Source organism: Canis lupus, chromosome 3 (genome assembly GCF_048164855.1).
Source record: "Canis lupus baileyi chromosome 3, mCanLup2.hap1, whole genome shotgun sequence".
Lineage (NCBI taxonomy): Eukaryota > Metazoa > Chordata > Mammalia > Carnivora > Canidae > Canis > Canis lupus.
In genome coordinates, this window is record NC_132840.1 from 34865702 (window position 1) to 34886840 (window position 21139).

General features: G+C 38.7%; 1 protein-coding gene across 3 annotated transcripts in view; it reads right to left on the bottom strand.

Moving 5' to 3' along the window:
- Nucleotides 1-21139, bottom strand: part of USP24 (ubiquitin specific peptidase 24) — a 136824-nt gene that overhangs the window by 81001 nt on the left and 34684 nt on the right. For all 3 annotated transcript variants that reach the window (XM_072820379.1, XM_072820378.1, XM_072820380.1), the window contains exons 4-16: nt 19350-19493; nt 18605-18727; nt 13350-13385; nt 12934-12999; nt 8956-9021; nt 6409-6483; nt 5660-5818; nt 4489-4603; nt 4188-4291; nt 1975-2082; nt 1696-1791; nt 1442-1603; nt 1199-1246 (exon numbers count right to left, since the gene is read on the bottom strand). In XM_072820379.1, the coding sequence (XP_072676480.1) occupies nt 1199-1246; nt 1442-1603; nt 1696-1791; nt 1975-2082; nt 4188-4291; nt 4489-4603; nt 5660-5818; nt 6409-6483; nt 8956-9021; nt 12934-12999; nt 13350-13385; nt 18605-18727; nt 19350-19493 (1302 nt within the window). The remainder of the gene's footprint in view (nt 1-1198; nt 1247-1441; nt 1604-1695; nt 1792-1974; nt 2083-4187; nt 4292-4488; nt 4604-5659; nt 5819-6408; nt 6484-8955; nt 9022-12933; nt 13000-13349; nt 13386-18604; nt 18728-19349; nt 19494-21139) is intronic.

The following is a 21139-nucleotide window of genomic DNA, read 5'->3' on the forward strand; positions in this document are numbered from 1 at the left end:
AGAGGCTACAGTAAATTATCCCAACTGCTGAACTGAGGAAACTGGAAAAATTCAAACTATATCTGAGAATGACAGCGATGTTGTTGAATTAAAGGAATGATTCCTCATAACCTGAGCATCATCAGCTCTGGTCTGTGAGTGACTTTAAAAATCTAGAAAGCTAGATTACATGTTGAAAATTCACTTGATCAAATTTCAGCGTCAAATATAAAACATCAAGGTCTCAAGTGTCCCCAACTAAACTTTGTAACCAACTATCACTAAAAGCCCATGGAATCACCACAGTCTCCTAACATGATCTAAGAGTCTCTGAATCCACCAATAAAAATTAGCAGTATTCAAGATCCTTTAGAGAAATACGCATTAATGAAAGCCAAGAAAAATGTTTAACCAATGAAACTACTAAGCCACTAGCTATTCACCAAAACCTCTTCTTACATTACAGTAAAATTTTAGCAATCGCTCCCGCTACGAGGCTCTTGGTCTGGGCAGCCTGAAAGCCTCGGCCAGAGGCGGGCACTGCTCAGGGAACATCACTCTAGTGAGCAGTTTTGCAATTGGCCCCCTCGGAGCACATGGACTGGATGCTGAAGCACTGGAGTGACAGGAGAGCTGCAGTCATCACTGTTCAGTCGGCTAAACACACTGTCAAAGCACAGCCCCTAAAAGTCCTCAGCAACCTGGAGGCCAGAGCCCTGAGGGGGAAGCCTCCCACAGCAGTCGCTACCCAAGACCACCTTCTAGCATCAGACCCCAGCAGCAGGACTCACTAGGAATTTATGAACACCTCTGAACCAGGCACCTGAAAAATGACCCTGTGCCAGCACTGAATGAACCTCTTTCTTCCCTTTTCTCTTCCTTCTTACTCTATGACCTTCCTCCATTTCTTCCTCATGGCAGAAAAACGGGCAAAATACTTATGCAGAATCCATTGTACTTACTAAAGTTGTGTAGACTTTCCTTTTAATTTACAAAAGAAAAAACATTAAAGGTCTTATAATTTTATGGAAACAATAGAATGAAACTACTCTGTGAATGCGTGACCTTGGATTCGTAAATATTTAAACAACAGTTTCTATCTGAACATTACTCAAAGAAACACCAAAACAGACTATTATCTTAAAATTATGATATTGCTTATTAAAAGAAATTATTAAATTAGTATACCTTTTAGGCGGTTCCATCTGTAAATTCTTACCTTGAATCCATCCTTCTTGTTTTTTTCCAACCCTGACCATTCTCCAGGCTGAAATTAATTTTAAGAGAAATATAAGTGACCTGGTAAAAGGGGTACCTATGATTTCCCAATCCTGGACTCTAAGGCAAGAGTTTCCAGGTAGGACATTGAATTTAATTTACATAATAGGGCTAAGAAAATTATTTGGCTCTAATTACAATACTATTATTCTGATAACAAAACCAGACCAAAGATAAAACCAACCCTTTTAATATCTTCGATGCACTTAATGATGTAGCTCCTCTTGATTGCTTCTTTCACCGCATACGCATCACTAAGGATTGTCAGATGCTCTTCCAAGGCTTGCTGAATAAGGCTACTGGGCAGGGTTGGAAGATGTGCCAGCTCCCAGAGTACATCTAACACCTGCAATGATGCCACACAAGATGAGCCGGCCCCAACATCAGTAAGACCACATGAAGTATTTGTAGCTGGAAAGATTAATTTGATTCTCCTGCCTTTCCAGAAGTGGTCTCAAAGCGAGCCTCCCGGCCTATTCGTCCGATCAGACTCAACAGCTTCTGTCTTACTCGATCACTTTCAGTCTCCCAGCTCTGGGGAATGGAAAAGACCAGACAATCCAATTTTATCAAATGGGCAAAACTTTACATTTGAGTTAAAAAGGTTTAACAAAGTAAGAAGAGTACATTTAGACACTGCCAAGGCAGAGGGGGGAGACGTCAAAATGAGCTTCTTTTAGAAAAACTTAAAGCAAGCATGGTCGACTGGTTACATACCTTCTGGATGAGAACAAACAAATGATTAAGCTGATCTGAATTAAATTTGACAGCTGCTGCAGCAATAATAGTATGGATGTTCTCGATCACAGTAGATGATTGTCCTGACTGGAAAAGGAGACCGTGGAAGAAAGTTACATCCTGCAACTTGGAAAAACCCTCACACTTCCCCCCGAGCAATTGATAGAAGCAAAAAGCAAAACAGCAAGATAAACTGATTCTAGTCTGATCAGCATTCACTTGCTTGATAACATGGGGGAAACTACAGGAAGCAACCATTGTTAATGGCAATCAGTTGACTTTGTTCACATTTCTAGCAGCATTAAATCTTTAAAAAGATGAGAATAAAGTTTTTAACTTGACATACTCATTTCAAGAGAAGAGCGAAATATTTTCAACTGGCTGCATAAGAGTCGAACTGATTACAGAACAAACATATTCGCTTCCAGCACTTTATAAATGAGCCTGAGGGTCTCAGCTGAGAGTTATTTCTACCTCATTTTTTATTTTGCTTCTAGATACTTTATGACTTCAATTAAGATTTATTTATCCCATAGGCAGTAAGTCTGCTTCAGATATGTAGGCCCTGTGGTCAACCTTACAGTCAAAACTCATTTTATAACCTCAAACATGACTCTATCATACCTTACTGCTCACCATGACTTGAAAGGCAGAGACTTTTTTAGAGTCAGTCCTCTAAGAATCTGCTCAGTATCTACTATGTACAAATATTCATTGAATGTAGTAGGGATATACAACATATACATCATGGTCTCTAATCTTTGACCTTATGTGGATTCAAAACTCACACTCACAAAAAAAAAAAAAAAACAAAAAAACAAACTCACACTCACACTCACAAAAAAACATCATATGAGAGTATTCAGCTACAGTTGACATGGAAAGCACGATTTATGGAAGCCAAGCCTGTTTTCTTTCAGTCTTGCACCTAACTTTCTGCTCTCTGCTGCCTTTCCTCTACTAGCTATGCTCCCATGATGTTCTACCCATGAGAGGTGCTGTTGGGAGATGAGGTCAGAGGAAGAATGAAGTGTTGGTCCGTGCCCAGGGAGTGGACACAGTGCTGGCACTGGTGGCAGTGAGAGATTTCAGCAGCCCTGGTGGCAATGCCACCTCTTTGGCACCCCAGCATCTGCAGTGAAAACACCTCCCAAAGCAGCTTCCTTTCTTAGACTTCACATCCCCTTTCCCCATTCTGTTACTCCAGCATTCTTACTTCTCTCTTTTGCCCTTCCCCCCCAGCAACACCTTTGTAAACAAGCCCCTATATCCAATTCCCTCTGAAATACCTAGTAGAACTTCTGCTTCCAGACTAGGTTCTGAGTGATGCCGTGACTAAGGGTAGAGTCAAGGTGAGCTTCAGGCCTCCTTCTGGCTTAGCAGCTAGACGAAGGCTAATACCATTACTGAAATAGCCTGGAAAATGACTAGGTGCTGACCTACTGAATTTGAGATGCCTATGAGATGGCATGCATGAAGGCGCAATAGTTATGTGTCTAAGTATAAGGCACTGGACTGCCAAGAAGAGGTCTGAACTGAGGACACAGTTCTTAGTGTCAACAGCACCCAAATGCACTCAAAGCCGCAGGAGGAGAGGAAACAGCCTCAAGGGAGATTACAGACTGAGGAAAGGGATCAGGTTTGCAAGAAACTAGTATTTACAAAGTAGAACAGAGTAAATAAGTTGGTAAAGGAGACTTAGGGTGCCAGGAAAATGGTGGGGAAGTGAGTCCAATGGACTATTAACAAAGGGAAGGAAAAGAAAAGGCAGGGCTGTGGTTGATTCTGTAGAAGACACAGTCTGTGAACTCAGTAAGCAGGACTCATCCTCACGTAACACAACTGAACAGGAAAAACTCAGCCATGAAAACCGATAAGCAAATAGAGACTGACAAAAGACACACGTTCTAGTGCTGCCACTAATGGCTGTGTAGCCTACAGAATGGCTTTTCATTGTTTAATTCTGAGAAACGAGATGTGGCTCGCTCAGTTGTTCCTCAGCTTCTGCGTAGTGCAATCCCTTTTCACATACACAACTTTGACAGAAGCCCCAAACTGGCAAACAGATTTGAGTAGAGCTGCTGTGGCTGGAGCAAGATAGAAGTTCCATTTCCCTGCTCATTCACCACCCTCCTCCCTCTCCTTCTGACAGAAATGTTGGAAAGAGGCAAAAATAATTCCGATCAACTTACCTGTATCTTCCAAATTTTAGTGAGTTCATCTAAAGACAATTTACTGCCCAAGAGTTCAATAATCCCTTTTATACGATCACAGTATTGTGCTTGGTCTATGTTGCCTAAAAGAGACACCCAAGAAGCAGACAGATACAGTGAACACTGACTTTCTAAATACAAGTCTATTAATTCAAAGCAATATTAACTTGCTATAGCATTTAAAGGCTAATACAGTCAAAACATTTTCATATTTTTAATATAAAAATGTGATATTTATAATTATGTCAGGAAATGCCTTTTTTTTTTTTAAGCAACTTACCTTCTAATGCAATTGACAGAACTGAGTTTTCAACCAGCCAATCTAACAATCTGTCTGTATCTATAGCATTCTTCACAGATTTGGATAAAGTGCTATCTTCTATTAGTTTAGTTACCTAAAAAGACAGGATTGTTGTGAATGAATCTAGTGCAAATATGCGTAACCAAAATCTACACATATATGTACACATATCCTGCAACTTTTACAGGATGTATTAAAGGCCAGTTACTGTAATAAGTTAATAGACTACTTATGATCATGGAGCCAAGAATGGTACTCCTAGGGATGGCTCAGGGAAGAGCATCTGACCCAAACTTCAACCAGGGAACCACTACTAAATTGTATTCCTGGGACCAGAGAGAAAGTACCAGTCCCTCCCCGGTAATGGGGCTGTCTACGGTCATGATGTCTACCACATGAAAGATGTCACTCTGGAGGAAGAGGGAAAACAAGGCTAACATGCTCAGAAAAGTAGGGACAAGACTTGGAAAGAGTCTTGGCAGTGGTGAGGTCTCAAATTCTAGTTCCTGCCGCCCAGACATGTCCCATCCTTATATGGTCTAGCTACTCTACCCTTCATTCATGTGAAACAGGTTAGCCTTCCTCCATTAAATTCCTCTTTTGGCCCCGGATGGTTCAGAGAGTTTATTTCACTTGCAGCAAAAAATTCTAATTAATACAGAACTTCAGGAAAAATAACTGGAATTATGACTGAACTATACTGGCTCCACCTATACTCACCAAAACCAACTATGTTCAGATGAAGTTTAGGAAGCTATAGGATAATACTTCTAGCATTTTGCTTAGATCAACAGCTGTAGTCATTTTGCGTTTGTCCCAACCCCAGTGAGAATGCTTGGTTAAAGGAAACACCTATCTGAAACATAACAAGTAAATCTCAAATGGTCTACTCCAAAGAATTATGTTCTAGAAAATTTCACATAAACACTAAATATTTCAGAGAATGAATTTTGACTGTAACATATATAAAAAGATCACATTAATAAATAATTACAAACCTGTATAACATATATGATCATTGTTACCTTTTTTATATGATTATAAAAAATCATCCTTCATTTCCCAACATTTTTATATTAATGACCATAAGTTTTGGCAGAGTTTAAAGAGTCCGTGCTTTAGGTCTTCTGGAAAAAAATGCAAAACTTACTTCTTTGAGGGAATTCATTTTGGCGCTAAAATGTGGTGATTTTAACATGCGCAGTAGGATGTCTAATCGAAGGTCGTCTACCACGGTCACTAGATCCGGCTGGAAACGCATGCAGAGTAACTTGATGGCAGACAAGAGCTCGGGGATGCTAACCAATCTCTTTTATTAAAAGCACACACAAACAAAAAAAGGAACCATGAAAACATTTTGATCCCAATTCTTGTAACACACACAGGAATACAGGACATTTTCAACAGCACTGTTTGGTGGTATCTGATACTTTATATGGTCAATTAACTAGTTTGCTTTTAAACAAAAGTTAGCATACAAGTGAGCCAAAGGAAGGGTCCTGTGAGAATTTCAAGGTCAACAAAAATAAATCATGTTAAACTTAAATGTTAAAATTGCTTTAAAACAACTTTGGATAAGCTTGTAGTATCGAATTATTTTAAAGCTTCTTCAGTGCTATAACCAGAATATGATCTAAATCAACACGTTAGTAAAATTCTGAATGGTATCCCTTACTGAAATCTCTAAATTCACTCTACTGATAGATTTAATACCTACCTGATGCTTCAGAATATTGGTGCTTCAGAAAAAGCATTTTTTGGTTAGAAAATATGTTAACTAATTTGATGTCAGTTGTAGAATCCAAAAGAACAATGACATGTGAACCTCGCCCCAGGTCCTGGCCGTGCTTCCAAGGACAAAAAGGTGCTGGGGCCTACCTGGCTGGAGACAAGATTTACCTTATCTTTGAGGTCCTTCTCCTCCACGCTCCGCACATCCTGTATTGTAGTAAGGATGACCGGGTCTAGCATTGGCTGCAGAACAAAAGTGCTGCACTTAATAAAGACTCCTGATTCTGCCCCAGAACTAGAGAGGAAACACTTCTTCATTTGCATTTCACACAGGAGAAAATGCAATGCAAAGATCTCAATTCCAGGATCAGATGCCACAGCTAGCTACTACCATCCCAAGTAGGCCTTTAACTGACTCCATACCCCAGCTTCTTTGATATCACGTGCGTGCAGTCCCTGTCACTGCTACCCTTTAAGGGTCCTTTTATTTTTTTAAATGTTTGGTTTTATTTAATTTTTAAAATTTTTTGCCAATAGAAATTTGATATTTCTATTTTTTTACTTCATATTGTTATTTAAATTCTAGTTAGTTAACATACAGTGCAATATTGGTTTCAGGAGCGGAACTGAGTGATTCTTATAAAGGTCTTTTTAAAGAGCAACCAAAGACACATAAACTAAAACATGAAGCACCAGTATTTTTGTAATAAAGTGAATATTTTGCATTCGATTTTAACAAATTAATATAAGCATGGAGCACCAAAAAAATGTGCTACAATATATATTATTTTTGTGTGCTTATGTAAATAAGGCCTTAAATGGAGACTCATACAACACAATGTTCCAGAAAGGTAGCATAATCAAATAAGTGACTCTAAATATTACGTGAGATGTAGGAAAATATTGGCTAGGTCTAAATGCTCACTTCCATCTAAGGAAAATGATTTTTAAAAGTTACCTGGTGATAAGAGAAGACACAATATTTGGCTGCCAAAGCCAAGAAGACATTAGCAATGAATTAAAATGACATCAGGAAATTATCCAAATAAGAGTTTCTTCCTTTATACAAATGCCCATTGTATAGAGAGGACTGGGGGCTATTAGTCCGCAACACTGGCCCTGCTTCTCACAGTGGCTGAGATATGTAGCAAGTGGTAGATACAATTGTTAGTTTGTTAAGTGATATGATGTGAATATGGTATGAGAAGAAATTCATGGCATGAACAGATTGCTGAATAAATGTAAGGTTGGACAGTCTGATAATTAAAATAAAGTTAAATATGCTTTGGTTGGAAACTCAATACTTTTTACTGTCTATTAAATTTGAAAAATTCTATCAAATGTAGAATTTCTAAAGAATGTAATATTAATTAGTAGTTGGAATATTTATGCTGAATTTCTTTCCATAGAGCAATGCATGGGTAAACAGCATTTAAAAAGCTAATCCTGGGATCTCTGGGTGGCTCAGTGGTTTAGTGCCTGCCTTCAGCCCAGGGCGTAATCCTGGAGCCCCGGGATTGAGTCCTGCATCGGGCTCCCTGAGTGGAGCCTGCTTCTCCCTCTGCCTGTGTCTCTGCACCTCCCCCCACCCCTGCTCTCTTTCTGTGTCTCTCATGAATGAATAAATAAAAATCTTAAAAAAAAAAAGCTAATCCTAAAAAAATCTAATCCTAGCTCTGATTAGTAAAAGCCAAGTATTAAATTATTAATAATTGTTAAATAAGTCATTTGCCTCTTATACTTTAGTGTTTCAACTACAAAAGTAATGGTTATATTAATAAGCTGAAAGAACACTACATGTTTCTAAAGTACTTAATATCCAGAATGAAGAAATACATAAATAGCCATCTGATTTCATTTAAAAATCTTGCAAGTTTACTCTGACATTGAAAGAAAGCACTTAACACTTAGAAATGGTAGAAATTTCTGAACCTACTAAAAGGAAAATCTCATCTTCCTTGTTAAAATGGCCCTAATGAGATATAAACAAGGAACAGTGCATACAAAAACACTGCTCTCAAGGACATGATGCTTTCAAAGTCATTTATAGTGACTTAAAAAAAAAAAAAATCTGTGAAAGTTACAGGTTTCATGGACATATTTACAAAGAAAATAAAAAACGAAGGTATTTCAAAGTGACACTTCATTCAGCAAAACTTGTTAACTGAAAAGGAAAGGAAATAAGAAAGCATAATAGGCCTTAAGCATTAGAAAATGGACACGCCCAGCTTCGACTACTGGATAACCTATAGACAGTATTACCATCTGCAGTAGCAGGAAATCAGAGATGTGCCGTTAGGCTACTCTTCAACAGTCACTTAGCTAGTAAGCCAGCCCAGTGGGTTGCTCAACACTGCTCTAAGTTAATACATAATGGCACTGAGTCCTTAAACAATCTTGTGAAGGGAGCTGGAATGTATGCAGCCTATTCTATAGGTAAGGAAACAAAAATACATGTGATCATATGTAAATTATATTTGACAAAAGGATATGTTGAAAAGGGAAATAATCTTAAATATGAGATGTCTCCTATACCTTAAATTATTAATCATATTTTAGTTATCTGCTAATTTAGTTATATTTTTACTAGAAAAATTGCTATTCTGAAACAAAGCAGTTACTCTGGATTAGGTACAACTTTGAACAACCTGATAAAAAGATAATGGTGACCGCTGGTGTGTTTTAAGTCCACCTTTCCAAGTGGACTCATCTTACCTGAACCACGGAGGAATTGAGGTACTCCGCACACACCCCTAAGGGCTGCACCAATGCTGACACCGCCTGAAAACAAGGACAGTACAGGTGAGACATCAATGTGGGAGGGCTTTTTCCTTTTGGCATTCAACAAATCCTTTTTAATATATCAGAGACCATCTGGAATGGTAACTTGATCAAGTCATGAATGAATGACCAGGCAAACCATACTCCTGGACAGGAAGAATTGATATAAAGATGTCAATCCATTTAAACTATTACAGAAATTTAGGGATGCCTGGGTGGCTCAGAGGTTAAGCATCTGCCTTCGGCCCAGGGCCTGATCCTGGAGTCCTGGGATCGAGTCCCACATCAGGCTCCCTGCATGGAGCCTGCTTCTCTCTCTGCCTATTTCTCTGCCTCTCTCTGTCTCTCATGAATAAATAAATAAAATCTTTAAAAAAAAACTGTTATAGAAATTTAATGTAATTTAAATTATAATATGTCAATAAAACTTCTTTGAAGGACTGGATGAAAGATTTTTAAAGTTTTACAGAATACTAAAAATTTTTATTTGAAAAAGGAGAGAATTAGTTGAAGGAATGAAATGTGTCTTCAACAACAAAAAAAATCAAAAATTTCCATGAGGAAAATTATAAAACTTTACTAAAATATATAAAAGAAGGCCCAAATAAACAAAGAGATGCCATGTCTATGAATGGGAGGGACCTTTATGGCAATTTTCCACACACTGACCTATATAAATTTAACACAATTCCAAACATGATCTCAGTGGGATTTTCTGCAGGACAACCTGACATGTTGACTATATTCAGAGTCAATCTATGAGAATGATCAAGAAAATATGAGAGAAGAAGGATGTTAGGCAGACTGGCACTACCAGTGATGAAAACAGTGGAGCAATAGTATACAAATGGGCAAAAAATGAACAGATGAACAAATTACTTAGAAGTTCAGGAACACACATGGGCTTTGACATGTGATAGAGCCAACACATCAAAGTAGTAGAGAAAACTGGGATTAGTCATTAGAGGATCTTACAACAATTAGTTTTCCATTTGGAAGAAAATGAAATTGGATCTCTATCTTACATAATACATAAAAATAAATTCTAAATGAATTCAAGAACTAGGTATAAAAAATAAAACTGTAAAAGTATAAAATGAAATGAATATTTTTATAACTTTGAGATGGGAGAACACTTCCTAATTTCTTAAGCCATTAAGGAAAAAAAATCATCTACATAAAATGTGAAAGCTTCTATACAGCAAAAGATATCGCCAATAAAAATAAAAAGAGAAGGGCAGCCCGGTGGCTCAGCAGTTTAGCGCTGCCTTCAGCCCAGGGCGTGATCCTGGAGACCCGGGATCGAGTCCCGCGTCGGGCTCCCTGCACGTAGCCTGCTTCTCCCTCTGCCTGTGTCTCTGCCTCTCTCTCTCTCTCTCTGTGTCTCTCATGAATAAATAAAATCTTTAAAAAATAAAAAAATAAAAAATAAAAAGAAGCAAAAGACTGGGAGAAGAAATTTACAAATACATAAAGTAGACATGGCACTGATATGTTGAACACAAAAAGAATTCTTGAGAGTAACGCAACACCAAATTAATCTAAATAACTAGGTCAACTTCTAGAAGAAATGCAAATAGCCAACAATCACAATATGAAATGTTCAAGTTCACAGGAAATCAGAGTACTACAAATTAAATAATAAAATGCTATTTATGTCCATTATAATGAAAAATTAATGATGGAAAATATTCAGTACTAACAAGAGAACTAGGAAAGAAGTTTATGGGAAAACAGACTGGTACAAGCGCTTTGGAAAGAGACTTAAAACTACTGATTATAATTAGAAAATGTATATAATCTTTAACCCAGAAATCCCATTTTTCTAGGAATCTGTCCTTCAGAAATGGTAGCATATGCTCATAAAGACAAATTTATATGGGAAGCTCTCTGTAAGAGCAAAAACTTAGAAATAATCCAACACCCATTAATAGATGACAGCATCATAGTACAACAGTTGCAGGAACACATGAGAGCCGTTAAAAACGATGATAGCATTGACCTGGAAAGATGTCCACAATATGCTGTTAAATGAAAATATGCTACTAGGTATAGTTTGATTACAATTCAGTTTTAAAGAAAGAAAGAAAGAGGAAAAGAACGGGTGCAGTTATATTTTACATAAATTTAGGAAAAAGTCAGAAAGGCTATGCATTAAAAATGGGTAGCTATTACCTAGCAGGTAGGTATATACATGTGGAGTGGGGGGATAGGCAACTTTCATTCTGTACTTTGTACAAGTATTTTTTACTGAGGAATTGTGAATGATGTTTTCCTCCAGTATTTTTCAAATTCAAAATTATGTAAATATAAATGTAAATGTAAAATGAATGCATTTACGTGTACTCAGTGGCCTCAATTTATTCTAGGACATAATCACCTCCTTAACTGGTTGGAAAGCAGGCATTTACTGTGAAATTTTAATCCTACTTGTTTGCTAAAATTAGAGTCTCAATCTTTGGGAATCTCTTTCTCCTATGCCTGAATTTTATCATCTCTTCAAATGCAACCTAAACAATACAATTCTGTAATGAACTGCAGCAAACAATACAGTTGTTCTGAAAAATGGTCTGACCTAAGGGAAAAATCCTGGAGGAACCTTTAACCTCAAGACATTTGATCATAAAGAGGGTAAGCCCAGACTCCTATATATCTATCCTTAGCTAATTTTCTACCAAGTAGGCTAGAAACTTGGGATGCCCTATATTTTTTTTTTCTAACAAATTAACTCTGCCAGAAATTAGTGAGTGTTTTAACATTTAAAAAAAATGAAGCTAATTTCTGATATGGTCAATTGACCTATATAGCCAGTTCTTGAGAAACAAGTAAACTGGATAAAACCTTCTTTCTAAACAGATTTTTTTTTTTTTAACAGTTTTGCTTCTTACATTACGTTACTACCTATTATATTCCCGGTCAATAGTCACTTCTAACATGCTTGCTACATCCAAATGGGGATCCAAATGACAGCCTAACAACCTAGTTCATGTCAGGGAAGGAAGGTAAGACACTCCCTCCCTGGTCAGTGTCAGCAGAAGTATCTATGAACTGGCAGACATCTGATCTTTCAGGATGAACAGCGGGTGGCAAGATAACGTCAGTCTCTCTCCTGGATGTTAGTATTGCGCTCACCCAAAGATGGACCAAGGGAGTCAGCTGATCAGCTACGGTTCCAGGGGAGTATCTGCTGCTCTAGGTATGATACTGAATCACTCAACACATTACCTTCTGTTAGGATCACATCACAGTAGCTAGCACTGTGCCTTACACATGGCAAGCACATAATGAGTAGTTGATCAATTAATTAATTAACTAGAAAACATAATAAAGTCTCTGAGTTACAAAAAGGTCAGCACTCTGTGAAAAATTAAAGATTAAGTCATTCCCCTTACAAGGTTTGACTTTTTTTTGAGAATATGAAGTCACCTAAAAAAAGGATGGTATTGCACCTGAAGGATGAGTCTAACTAAGCTCCCTCAATAGCCCATTGTTATCTATGAATCGCTGTAACACCAAAAAGCTTACTAATGACCTTAAAATGGAATATTTTGTGCCTGGCACTAGGAAATACAGTGTGACGTGAGCCATGCCATTGTTCCACACCCATACACTCATCCCATATATCCCCTGTCCTAAAAAGGCAAGGTAATTTCATATAACCATAACAAATTAAGAGACAAATATCATAGGCAAAGGGAGATGAAGGGAAAATGAGCAAACACCCTACACTGAAACTGGGTTATGATTAGGAGCAAACATGTCTTTGGTTATCAGAACCATGGAAACTGCTCCCGCAGAGATAACTCACATGGTAACGTTTCCCTTACTCTGTCCAGACCGTGTCCCTGGGGTTACATACCAGCCCAAATAAAGTGAACTTGCACTCTGGGCACATTTAGTGGTTTAACTCACCCCAAGTTCTATATCTTCTGAATGAAGCTTGGCTTGGATTGCTGCAAATCCACCTAATTCTCCAAACTGAGAAGAAAAAAGGCACAAATTTTAAAATGCTGTACATTAATAATTTAAGCAAGAAGCGAAGGCTACCATTCTTCCCTATCAACATGCTCCCCATAACACAGATCTTGAGAGAGTCATCACAAAAATAATTCTAATGTTTCTGGGATGGACTGCAGGAGACCGACTAAGTCCTAAAGCTGATGTTCTGTATAAACAGTACATGTGAAAAAAAGGAGGCACTACAGAATCCATCTCCTTAGGAAAACATATCCTTATGACTCTCTCTAGCTGTCATTTACCTAAAATGCTAAACTCTAAGCAATCTCATTAGAAGGAAAACATGACTGTGTTAATAAAAGTTGTATTACCTTATTTACCAAATCCACAACCCATCCATGAGGCTCCTGTGAGAAAAGAAAACAGAAATTGAGACGGTAAAATGAGAACTTCCCCATTAGCCCTTGTAGTTCTTTTAACCTCAGGGAAAAGTTGGAGGAAAAAAAAATATTAAGGTTTGAAAAATATTTCAAAAGGCTTTTCTAAATGTTTCTTAACATTTAGAATCTCAGACATTACCATATGCAATTTTTGGAGTCTGCGAGTCTGCTTGGATGGCATTACTACAGCATGGAGCATTCAAGCATTTCTGGGTAGCTGAGAACAGTTGTGTAAGCTCTCCAAGGTGCAGGAACTTGAGTTAAATTCTCTAAGTTATATTGTAGAAATTAAGAATTACTAAGTTCAAGAGTAACCAATCCCCGCCAATAAAGAGGTTAAGCTTCAGTTCTAGCCATCCCACTAACTGGTGCTCTGGAGCACTTGCTTTCTTTTCTCTGCTTTTCCTTCTTGCTTCCCTTTTCTAAGCATTCACTGTTCCTGGGTGCTGAATACCATTCTGGGGGAACAGTGACTAGGGAGAGATGTGGTCCCCGCTTTCATGGAGCTTATCCTATAGCAGTGTCAACAAAAACAGGTAAACTAACACATACCTAACATAATTCAGTCTGTGCTTAGTCCCACAAAAGGAAAAACCACAAAGAGGTCCTCAAATGAGAAACAGAAGGAGCTGACTCTGCGGAGAGTGGTGGTCACAGAAACCCCCTCTGAAGAGGTGGTCTTCAAGCTGGATCCTATAAGATGGGACCGATTTAAGCCATTCAAACAAGTTCAGGCAGAGAGGCTGAAGTGGCAAAGGTGCCATTTGGGGAAGGCCATGAAGGGGAACCAGGAAGGTCTTTCCCAGCTGGGACACAGCAGGCTGGGGAGTGGCACAGGGGAAGCTGTAGAGAGAGGCAAAGTCCAGGCCATGCAGAAAGGTGCAGACTGTGATTGGAAGGAAAGCAACAAAAGTGTCTAACCCAGGAAGTGGCACATTTTATGTTGTAAGATGACTACTTTTGCAGTTATGTGGCAGATGGAATGGAATGGATGCACATGAGCTAAAGGAAGAGGCTGCAGCTGGAAAACTAGTGAGGTAACTAGTTATAACATGATGGTGGCAAAAGTAGGATGGAAGGTAGCAGAGACAGAGAGAAGGAACTGAATACCTTTGAGATGAACTTCATGGACACGTTTATGGGTGCTAAGGAGGTGGGTCCTAAGGAAAGGGATGAATCATGGGGGACTACAACGCTTCTGGCTCTAGGACCTAGGTAGATGGTGATGCTGTTTACTGACGGCGACAAGAAGGCAGGATGGGAGACAAAAGGAAGCCCCACTGCAGGCACACTAAATTTGAGACATCTGTGGAGTGACCAAGAGGAAACAGCTGGCTCCTCCAGTATGGTGGGCTCAGAGAAGAGGTGTTGGGCCACAGAGAGATGAACTGAAGGGCCATCAGCACAAAGATGGCATCTACATCTGTGAGGATGGAAGACGGTTCTTAGGGAAAGCATAACAACAAAAAGACGGCTCTGGGTCAAAGCTGAATGGAGGTGAAGTTATCAAGAAAGGCCATGTGCTAACTTACGGAGTAGGCAGCCAAGCAAGAAACTGTGGGAAGGAATGATTCTGGGGAGGCAGGAACTGACAGTGGCCACTGCTCCTAATGGGGTCAAGAGATATTTCCTGTGGCTCTGAAAACATGGAGGGTGTGGGTACCTTAGCAAGAACAGTTTCAGTGGAGTGAGAAAGAAAGAAGGCAGACTGGCACACTCTGAAGAGTTCATGGGGGCTTCGGTGTAGTTACCCTAAACACCTCTACCTGAAGATCACTAACACCACCAGACAAAAATGTCAAAAAAAATCTTTTAAAATATACATCTGAGTTGGCACAAAGTGCTTGGAAGCTGAAAACAGAGAAAAGCACAAATCCTGTGAGGTAAGCAGACTCTGAGGCCAGGCCATGGAACCCTGGTGAGCTCTGACCTCCATTTTCACAGCCAAGGCAGGGCTGGGAGAGTAAATGGAGAGAGTCACATAAAGCCGAAGTTCAAAGGTCTACCACCTTGGTGTCAGGTGAACTGAAAAAACTCACCTGCAAGAAAGAACGACAGGGAAGCTTGCCTACCTTGACTCTGGTCCTGGATGGAGGGTAGAAAAAAACTCTAAGAGTCTGTAACCACAGACTTGCCTCACACGGCTTCCCCTCTCAAATTCACACTGGTTTTGGGGCACCTGGGTGGCTCAGAAGGTTGGCTGGCCGGCTCTTGGTTTCAGCTCAGGTCATGATCTCAGGATTGTGAGATCAAGCCCCAGGTAAGGCCCTGCACTCAGCATGGAGTCTGTTTGAGATTCTCTCTGTCCCTCTTCCTCTGCCCCTGCTTACACTCTCTCTACCTCTAGAATAAATAAACCTTAAAAAAAAAAATTCACACTGACCTTATGGTCTGAAATACTTTAAGCTGAGAATTTATTCCAAAGTGGTCCCAGATTGTAGTGCTCCCAAACAACTGGAAGAAGTAAAGGTAAACCCTCTATGAAGGAAGGAACTTTCAATTCAGGCTCAAACAATTCTCCTAGATTAAAGTCCAAGAAATATGACTTCATAGGAAAACAAACACAAATGTCTAATTTTTTTTTTTTATATACACATACAGACACAAAACAAGTTAAAGCTAGTAAAAGCCAGCAGGATCAGACCTGTAGATATCAGACACAGAACACAAACACAAAGAATGAAACATGAGGCAAAAACATGAGATAAAAATGAGTAAACAAAGTCAAACGAGAACCAAATAGAACTTATATAAATGAAAAGAAGTCCCTGAAAGTGAAGACTTCTAATGAACAGGTTAGACAGCACACCTAATATGAACAGAACCACAATTAGTGAACTAGACCCCAGATCTAGAAATGATCACAACTTGCAGCATAAAGACATAAACAGATGGGAAATATGATCCAGGCTAAGAGATACAAAGGATAGACACGAAGGTTTAACATGTATCCAACTGAAGTTCTTAAGAAGAGAGGCAAGTGGGGAAGAGGCAAGATAATGCCTGAGAATTTTCCAGACCTGATAGAAGATATTAATCCTTAGATTCAGAAGCCCCATGAATCTGAAGCAAAATAAAACGAATACCACAGTTAGTCAAGGGACAGTCAAATTACCAAACATCTAGGAGAAAGAAGACATGTCCAAAAGCAGCTGTGGAGAAAAGATGGATGTCTTACAAAGCAACAATGGTCAGACCAACCACCAACTTCTCAACAGCAATCATCAAAGCCAGAAGACACTGACATAGTGTCTTTGACATTCCAAAAATACAACCATCAATCTAGAATTTAAAACCCAGTGAAAATATTCTTTGAAGCATGGGAAAGAGTAAAAGTTCAGGCCATCAAAAACAAAGACTTAACCACCAATGGGCCCTTACCAAAGGACACTTTCCAGGATGCACTCCAGAGAGAAGAAAAATGATCCTAGCAGAAGAAATACAGAAAAAAATGGTACACAGTGAGACAGTACACAAATATGGCTGAGCCAAAACACCACATAAAATAACAATGATGGTATCTGTCTGAGGGTAAAGCAAGACAGGAGAGGACTAAGACACTGCATGATAAAGACAAAGGGACAGAGACTAAGTAATTCAGGTGGGGAGTGAGCACATGAAACATTCCAAGGTCTTTATGCGCTACTCAGAGGAAGATAAAGATATTAATGAAATTGTGATTTTTGTTAATAAGTTACATTTCTAGGGTAATTAGTAAAATAAGTGGGAGGTAAGAATGCAGAATCTTCTCTGGTGGGGTGTGGAGAGGAGGAGAACCATGCTGAAGCTAGACAGGGATGTGGGATCAAAGGCAGAATTTTTAAAGCTGGGAAATACACGAGCACGATGTACACAGTGGGAATGATCTGACAAAGAGGAAGAGACTGAGGATACTGAACAAAAGGACAGAAAACCTTAGGAGAAAAATGCTTGAGAAGCCAAGAGGAAAGGGGATGATCTCGGGCCTGTGTAGGAGGGAGAATCCCTGTGAAGTACTGAGAGCAAATAAACAGACTGATCCTTTTTGGTCCCAGATGCCGTGCACTTAGATTCAAGGGAAGAGAAGGAACATTTGCGGACTGCTTATGACAGTGAACCCCCAGGGTCAATGTTTCTGTAGATAGTTGTCATCCGACCCTCACAACAAAACTGAAGATGAGGTTTTAATATTTGGGGAAGCAAGACTGTATACAGTTATAGAACATAGACGTTGGGGTTGGATTACGTGGGTTCTCTCTGTGACTAGATTTGTTGACTTGGGCAAGGACTCAATCTCTGTGCGCCTCAGTTTCTCATCCATGAAGTGGGGTCAAAAATCGTACCTCACTCACAGAACTGTTGTGGGGAGCAAATACCACAGTGTTCTACTCACTGCCTTTTCCTCTGGGCCCTCATCTCCTTCCTTCTGAAGGACTGCCTGACCCTCCAAGATGGCACTGGCCACTCCCTCCTGCAATTCATGTTCTATGATTGCATCTACTAATTACTTACCGAAAGTTTTTGCTTTTGTATTTCCTCCACTACACCTTAAGTTAGGAGCCACAGCTTTTAACTCTTTATATGATTGCTGACTAAACTTCTGCTTCAACTAAAGGAATGGACAAGTTTTCTATCTACTCGGTTGACTCCTTTCAACTGTTTCTCAAAAACCAAACAGAGTTCAATCAACAGTGTTTAAATTATGTACTCCTTTTAATGTTATTGGGCACACTGTAAGCCTTTAAATAAAAAGATAATAGGTTCTTGGCTTGAAACAACCCCAAAGCTTTAATGTTCATGGAGTTTAAAAGAAAATGATACATGAGATTATCTTCTAGATTACTTTTTCTAGGCATAATTAGTCATTTCAATTTCAAATGCTCTAGCCTCTCAAACATCTCTGAGAAACTGGGACACCCATTAAACTGGGGTTTTGACAATTCAATAAATAGGGCACTTGATGTCATGCAGTCATTCTGCATTTCACTAAACATCATTTCAAATCTATAAAATTCTTTATGATGTGAGTTAATAGCTGTGGAAAATATGCAATATCTGAAAAAAAAGTTAAGCAATTTTATGAGCCATATGGAATATCTGTCATTCTTCACAGACTGTTTTAATCCTTCCATGTAAATTTTTATAGCACAGAAAGTTTTTCTCAATACATTTCTCTATAAAATGACGAAACAAGACCACATGTTTACCTTTTGGAAAGTAGACACAGGTGAAACAGCAAACATATTTCCCTCCCCAAACACTTCTGTCCAATTCCTTTGAGATACTTTCATTCTGTTTTTAAAATGGTACTCATTATCAGGATTGAAAGCCTAGATCCAAAGAGAACAGAGAAGCACTATTATTATCTATTTCTATAGCAAAAAATATTAGCGTTAGAAAAACAGAAAAATAGCCTCAGACTACTTAGGTAATGGAATCTCTCAAATATCCCAACAGCACATGTTCCTGAGCTAGTGCAGGGGAACGGATGAATGAAGCGGAGCTCTCTTATCCTGCCCAGCATCCACTCTGAGGGAACACGGGGTGCACGGCCAGGTGTCCTGGAGCTGCCCCAGGTACAGCCAGGCAGCAGGGCTGTAAAGGCCCCTGCCTTCACATAGCTACTGTAACTACTCAGGGAAAAAGGCCAGAAACCAAACCACAGGAACACCCCATGTGAAAGCATTTATGATGTGAATAATCAGGAAAACATGAGGGAAAGCTATTTAATTATCCTAAGAGCTGAGAAAGCTATTAAAATTAGAAAGGTATTTCACTAAAACTAAAAACACAGAATGAATGGTTGCTCTGTTTTTAAAATACAAAGTAAGGTTCCTAACAGCTAAATTAATATCTTTAACAATATCATTATCACTTGTTATTAAGTCAGAGGATAGTAGGTAGCTTAAACAAAATCAAAACACAAAGTACTTCATTTTAGAGATACTATACCATTGTAAGCACACCCAGGAGACCAGTGGGAATCGGGTCTTGTTTTATTCTCTCTGCAACCAGTTCTATTAATAGCATCAACATGTTGTAGATTCCTTCATGAATTTCAGTACCCCACTTGTGAACAGCACTCGAAGTCAGGAGCTACAAAAACAAAGGGCGCTTTACAGTCTAACTTGAAAAGAAAAAGTCTATTGTTCATCAGTTCAGTCTTGAATCAAGAGATTATTACACAGTATATCACTTTTATGCAGATGACTTGCTTTAAAAGACCCATAGCTTGCAGCCCATCTACTTGCTCAATGATTTCAAAGTCAACACTGAGTTTTGTTTTTGAACACTGATTCCTTTACACTGAAGCTGTTGGTTTAAAAGATAATTTTCATTTGTTTCTCTAACTTTTTGTTATTACTAAGGGAGGTCAAGTGATGTAGAGCAAGTAAGAACCTGAGACCAAATCTGGGAGCTACTACTGTTCTCTAGCTGTATAGCCTTAGACAGTTCCCAAAGGCTCAGTTCTCTCATATCTAAAGAGTCAAAATTCCTACCTACTTCACACAGATGTGGTAAGTATCAAAAGATAGAACAAATGTGACACTGTTTTATAAATAGTAAGGAATTAACATACTATGGCTGCCACTATTAACCAATATTCCTAGAATCTAAGAAATGGATGCTATATTTCATGATTTGAATATACACATTCTTGTTGCATTTTTAGTATCTCAGACACAAGACTTTATCTTTCCACCTGTTGACCAGATGGCAGCCAGACTTTGAATGTGAAAAAAAAATTTAGAAATATTTTACCAGATTAGTTTGCTTATATTTTCCTTTTTGATATGTATAGAAGTAACATTCAATTTTAAAAAATGTTTAAGCAAATCTAAAAGAACCCTAAGTGATCAGCCATTTAGCATTTTGTAACTATTTTTCTTAAATATAAAACACAAAACATACAACAATGGTGCATCTTACACTCAGCATCTTAGATTTGTTAAAAAGGAGGGGAAAGGTGCATAGATGAATCTAAAATAATCATCAGTGGATTTCTCCAATCCTCAGTCTAGTCTTTGGGGAAATCTAATGCAAGAACAACTTGCCGGAATGGGGAATGAAAAATCAAAGGGTTTCACTTAATAAAATAATGGCAAATTGGCATGGTGGTTTCATGTTTTTGTAAGATTTCCCTTCAGAGGGAAAATACTACGCAATAAAAATTCCACCTTGGTCACACTGAGAACCCCTTAACAAGAGCAGCCTGAAAGAACCCAAACTTGTTTAGCTGCAGAGAAAAATCCTAGTTCCAGATTTTCTAAATACCAATTAGCTGCACTATTTGCTCAAACAAGCAATAACTGTAAGATTGATTTTATGTAAACCAACGAGTTACCTTTTTTTTTGCAAGAACTTTTTGCCTAACTATATCTTCTTTCTATACTTAAATAATAAAGCAAAATCAAGCAGAAATCAGCATTCAAGAAGTGTCATGTGACCACAAAATAAAATGTATGTGGATTCCGCACCACTCCCTCTATTGCCATCTCATCTGTTCAGTTTTTTTTTACGATTTATTTATTTATTTATTCATTCATTCATTCATTCATTCATGACAGACATAGAGAGAGAGAGGCAGAGACACAGGAGGAGGGAGAAGCAGGCTCCATGCTGGGAGCCCAACGGGGGACTCGATCCCAGGACTCCCTAGGATCCTCCAATGGCAGGCGCTAAACTGCTGAGCCACCCAGGGATCCCCCTCTGTTCAGTTTTTAATGTGGAAAAGGAATTCT